Below are 5540 nucleotides of genomic sequence, written 5' to 3'. Positions count from 1 at the left end.
GATTAAAATGTAACTAGGAAATATTCAGCAAAATAAATAAAGATACTATTGAACTCTCTATAGATCATGTCAAGAGATTTTTTCCAAGTTAAGGGTGGCCTGCAGGGATTCTCATGGACTGTTTGGTGGCCCCCATTTCTACTGGAGTTTGGCATCATTGCCCTGACCAGGCTAATGCCCAGAACTGGTTTTGCTGTTCAGTCATTTCAGTTGTGTCTGACTCTCTGCGATCTCTCTTGGGGTTTTCTTGACAAAGATACTGGAGTGATTTGCCATTTCCCTCTCCAGGATGAGATGAGGAAACAAGGCCCGAAGGGTTAAGTGACCTACCCAGGGTCTTGCAGCTAGTATGTATCTGAGGCTACATTTGGACTCATGAAGATGAAGCTTCCTGACCTAGACCTGGTGCTCTAGATAGACAAAATACTCTCTCAAGTGTTGCATTTTAAACTCTTTGATGGGATTCTCCTCGTTCTTTACACAAACGATTCTACAACAAAAGAGGCGCTGGTGTTTCTATAGCACCTGCTGTGTTGTGTACCAGGCACTGTGCCAAGCCTCATTTGTCCAGCAAACAGTGACACTCCTCCTGGATGGCATTATGTGGCTCACAGGTTGGCAGAGAGCTCGCCATGCCCTACTTCCCACGTTCTTCCCAACAATCCATCCCGTGTGTGAGGTCAGAACCACAAACATTATCCTGATTTTTCCCAGGAGACAGCTGGGGTGCCGAGAGTTTGCCCTGTGTGTCCAGGACCACAGGCCTAGGGTCAGCACATGCCCTTCCGATCCCACTTCAGCCTCAGACACCGGACACTGAGGCCCTGGGAAGACAGAGCTATAAATGGAACAATGCCCACCTTTGAGAAGCTTCCATTCTTCCTAGTGTTTAGGGTGATGTAGGAAAGAGAGAAATCTCTTCACAAGAGCTTCCCTCATGCTCTGGGACCTGGCCAAAAGGGCCTTCTTGTCGGCCCTCCTCCTCCTCCCCACTTCCCTTCTCCTTTGTGCCATCTACCTCTTGGATTCCTCAGTTCTCTTCCACCCTTGGTGGAAGCATCCCCTTCTCCATGAAGCATGCTCTGTTCTCCCCCTCCTTCCCTTCCCTTCCCGGCTCTCCCTCCCCAAGATGGCCTGTCATCAATCTGTTTATTGGAATAGGGACCTGCCCCATGTTATAAAGGATAATGAGGTTGCTAATAGTGGTTGGTATTTTGGGGGCTTGAGTGGTATCAGCTGGGTCTTCTAAGCAGGGAGACTATAACTTTGTACAGGATGACTTGGGTCAGCCAGAGACTGTGTGGGTCTGGCTGAAAGGTTTTAATCAGCCTCCCTGTTGTTACTAGGCTCCCTTGAGGGTAGGAGTAAGAAGCCCCTCCCTTCTGGAGAGAAACTCCTAGCCTACAGGAAGTGGAACCTGGTTCACTTCAAGACAGATGCCTGGTTTAGCCCTCAGGAAATAAAGGAAAGTTATCTTTCCCTCTTCAGCCTTGACCTAGTTGTTGGTATAATGAATTACCAAAAGCTCTTTAAATAAAGGCCAAAGGGATTTATTAAAGCCAAGGGTAAGCAGAGGAAAGAGGATTAGGGTCTGGAACTGTTGCTAGGGTTAAAGCCAGTGATGGGGGAGGGTCACAGAAGATAGAGACCAGGCTGAGGGAACCAGCCCCTCAGCCAGGGATAAATTTCACTGCCCTGATGTAGTAAGGTCTAGCAGATTACTAAATGAGGTGATGGCTTGGTTTAAAGGTTGTCCCTGCCTGCCTACATAAGCCAACTCCCAACAACTCCACCCCAAAAAATTCCCTCCTCCCAGAGCCCAATGGGGAGATCCAGGGGATAGCAGGATGTCAAGGGAGAGGTCAAAGGAAATCAGCTAAAAGCCCCACAGTTGGTTCTACAGGAATATTTATAGTCTCAGCTCTAATGGTTTTTGGCCGTGAGACCCCCAGCTGGCTGGTTCAACATTCCATTTCTTCAACTGTCAGGGTTGCTTCTGTTGGTTTTGCAAATGGAAGAGATTCTTGTAGCAACCCTGCATTACACCCATAGACAGACCCCATCCATTTGCTAGGATGGTGCCCTCTCCCAAACGGGCCAATTCCAAGTCTACCCTGGCAGGACTTGGCTGTTTGCAGCAAGCCCAGCCTGCCTTTATCTGAGGAGCATGGGGCTAGAACCAAAATGGCGGCCTTTGGATGTGGGCGCCAAGTTATGGAATCATCTAGCTAAACTCTAAGTCTAACCCTGGGGTCTCCTCCACAGGGTAAGGGGCATCCTGTCTCCAAAGGGCTGGGGAAATGCTTGCATTTTGGTCTGCCCCAATTTTTGAGAGAACCTTCATCTAGAAAAGCTCTGTGGCTAAATGGAACTAGGGTGCTAATACCTGGGCCCCTAAAATGGGGGATCATCCATGGAGGGGGCTTGAGCTGATGGCAGAGAAGAGAGACACATCCAGGCCTCTCAGGGTCCTAAGAGGGAGGTGCAGGAAGCCTGGCCTTGAGATTAAGCACCTACCAAGTGCCAGGCACAAGGAAAGGCAGAGCCAGCCCCTGCCTTCAAGAAGAGCCGATCGATTGGGGGAGAGGAATGAGGAAGAGGCTGCCCAGGGCACCCTCTCCAATCAGAGGCAGGGAGGGACCCCTGGGACTGGGAGTCCAGCGAGAGGTCTAAGTTCCAGGGTTGATGCGTTCTTGCCAGGAGGAGTTCCTAGAAATGATAATGAAGTCCAGGAGTCCATCCCAGCTTACCTCTCCCTGGGGTCCAGTTTCGAATCCTTCCCATCCTTTTGTGATTCAATGTTCGCCTCTTGGCAGCCCTCCTATAAAAGTCATCTCTTTTCTTCTTAAAGTGAGAACCTACTGCAGGAGAAAAAGCCTCCCCCCACCATCCCGGAGAGCTCTCCTCACAAGATCATCTGCCGAGGTAGATGGGGTGTTGTTATCCCCATTTTCACAGATGAGGAAAACGGAGGCCTGGAAGCAGAGCCAAAGTCTTGCAGGTAGGGAGAGGTTCCAGGACCTGGGGGGCTCCTACATGGACCCCTTCCTTCCCCCGGCAGTCCCTACCCTGCCCTTCCCCTTAGTGGGGGGAAAAGAGGGGGACAGAAGGTTTGGAAGGCAGAAAGGAGGGAGAAACCCTGCCAAGTGTGCTTTCCCTTCTCTAGGAAGCCCAGAAGATCCTGCAACCTTGCCCTCATCAGAATTAGTGAATGCCCCTTCCCAGGAGCCCCGAGAGGCATGCCAACAGGCAGGTAATGGAGGAGGGCGCCTCCCCGGGCACTGCCCCCTGGGTCATCCGCTGCTCTCCGGGCTGGCCTCAGCCTAACGGCATGAGAGACAACTGAGGAAGTCGATGAGGTTCTGCCTGAAGCGGTGGCTCCCCCCGAGGACAAAGAGCAGCAGGTCGAAGCAGCTGACAGCCGTGAAGCTCAGGAAGAGCTCGTTGTAGGTGGCCGCCCGCTGGCAGGAGTCTTTGGCCGCGTGCTCCCGGAGGTAGTACAGCCGAAAGAACTGGTAGGGGAGGAAGCAGACGAAGATGACGCCAAGGAAGACGAGGTTCTTGAGCTGCGCCCAGAACTCTTGATGGGACAGGCAGGCGCGCCGCAGCCTCTTCCCCATGGACGCCATGATGACCCCCTGGAGGCCCAGGAGGCTGAAGGCGATGGCGATGACCCCAGCGGCCACCACGTAGTTGACCACCTTCACGGAGTTCTCCTTCAGCTCTCCCTGGAACTCGAAGCACTGCGTGGCGTTGTAGGTGCCGTGAGAGCCATAGCGGCTGAGCAGCGGCGGGATGATGGTGACCGCCACGAGCAGCCACAAGGCCGCGCTGGCGGCCACGGCGTGCAGCTTGCGGTAGAACTCCATCTTGTCTCTGTGCTTGAAGAAGACGAGGTAGCGCACGCCCAGGATGCCCACGTAGAAGAGGAAGGTGAGGTACATGTGCACGTGCAGCGTGGCACTCACCACCTTGCAGAAGGGCAGCCCGAAGTACCACTCCCCGCGCGCCAGGTAGACGAGGCGGAAGGGCACCGTGACCAGGAAGGCGCCATGCACCAGCACCAGATTGATGACGGCCGTCGTGGTCACCGACCGCGTGTTCATGTTCGCCAGGACGAAGAGGATGCAGACGATGCCGGCCAGCCCGCCAACGAGCACCATCACATAGAGTCCAGTCAGGTGCCGGCTCCAGGACAGATCGCAGGGGCTGGGCTGCGAGGAGGCATTCTGCTCGGCCATGCCTCTGGGTCACCTGGCGGGGAGGAAGCACCGGCCACATCATAGGATGCCCAGACCGGGGGACCCCACGGAGCACAGAGTTGGGAGAGCCCCTGCTCTGGCAGCACCCAACCCAGCCTCCACTCCAGGAAGAGCCCCTGACCTGGCAGTGCCCAAACAAGCCTCCACTCCAGGGAGAGCCCCTGCCCTGGCGGTGCCCAAACCAGCCTCCACTCCAGGGAGAGCCCCTGCCCTGGCAGTGCCCAGCTCTTGTCTCCCGAGCTCTAGTCCTGAATTGCCAACATGGCTGCTACAGGGCACCTCGACCAGGCAGCACGTACCCCTCTCAAACTCAACAAGCCCAGAACAGCCCGTTCTCTTTCTGCCAAAGCCCACCCCACTGCTGGGCTTCCCGTGTTCTGCCAAGGGTCCCCGACTCCCAGTCAGGCTCTCCTGTCGACTCCGAGGAACCGAGAAGCTGGAGTTGGGGGGCCTCTGGGGATGAAAGGAGCATGAAGAGAAAGGTTCAAGGTGGAAGGAGACGGTGGCCAGAACTCTGGAGGGCGCCCTAGGAAAGTGGGCAGAGGAAGAGGACAGGGCAGCCCTGGGAGCTGGCAGTCCGTGCTCACTGTTCCTGGGAGCGCCTGCTGGTCCGGGCTGGCATCTCCTCAAGCCAGTCCCGGCAGCAGGGTTCTCCCGAGCCAAGGCTATGGGCGTGGGCGCCTGGGGCTGGTCGGAGGCTCAGTGGGCTGCTTAGTGGAAGATGAGGCCCCGGGCTCGTGGTGGCCCCCCCCGTCCCCTCTCCCCCTTTAAAGATTGCAAGGCGCCCCTTACCAAGGATGTATAGCAATGACCCATCGGGGACCCTGGGTTCCCCTTTCAAGTCCTGAGTGGCCTGGATGGTCAGTGAGGTCTGTTCCAGCCCAGGATGAGCCCCTGAAGCAATCCTCTCCTCTCTTTAGTAATGCTAAAACTGGGTTGCGGAAGGTATATGGACATTTGGGTTGCAGAAAGGGGAAGAAAGGAACCTCTCAGATGAAATCTTGGGGTTTTTAACCCTCACCTTCTGTCTTGGAATCCAAGGCAAGCTTCGGTTCCAAGGCAGAAGAGTGGTGAGCGTTAGGCCACTGGGGTCAAGTGACTGGCCCAGGGTCACTTGGTTAGGAAGTGGCTGAGGCCAGACTGGAACTCAGGACCTCCCGTCTCCAGGCCTGGCTCTCCATCCACCTTGCGGCCCCTCTCTGATTAAATGTGGAGGAAGGATACAGCCGGCTCTAAGGACCAGAGAGAAAACTGTCCCTTAGCTAGATGGCCCGAGTG

At 55.2% G+C, this 5540-nt stretch overlaps 1 protein-coding gene across 1 annotated transcript; it reads right to left on the bottom strand.

Annotated features, from left to right (window-relative positions):
* Positions 1-3323: 3323 nt before the first annotated feature.
* Positions 3324-4241, bottom strand: LOC123230632 (probable G-protein coupled receptor 141). Its single transcript, XM_044656766.1, has one exon. The coding sequence runs from the start codon at positions 4239-4241 to the stop codon at positions 3324-3326; it is 918 nt and encodes a 305-aa protein (XP_044512701.1).
* Between the last annotated feature and the right edge of the window lie 1299 nt (positions 4242-5540).

Source organism: Gracilinanus agilis, chromosome 1, assembly GCF_016433145.1.
Source record: "Gracilinanus agilis isolate LMUSP501 chromosome 1, AgileGrace, whole genome shotgun sequence".
In the NCBI taxonomy this organism is placed as follows: domain Eukaryota; kingdom Metazoa; phylum Chordata; class Mammalia; order Didelphimorphia; family Didelphidae; genus Gracilinanus; species Gracilinanus agilis.
Note: the sequence above shows the minus strand (reverse complement) of the source record. Positions and strands in the feature narration are given on the sequence as shown.

Coding starts and splice junctions, on each gene's coding strand:
- LOC123230632 (XM_044656766.1), bottom strand. CDS start 4,241: ATGGCCGAGCAGAATGCCTCCTCGCAGCCCAGCCCCTGCGATCTGTCC.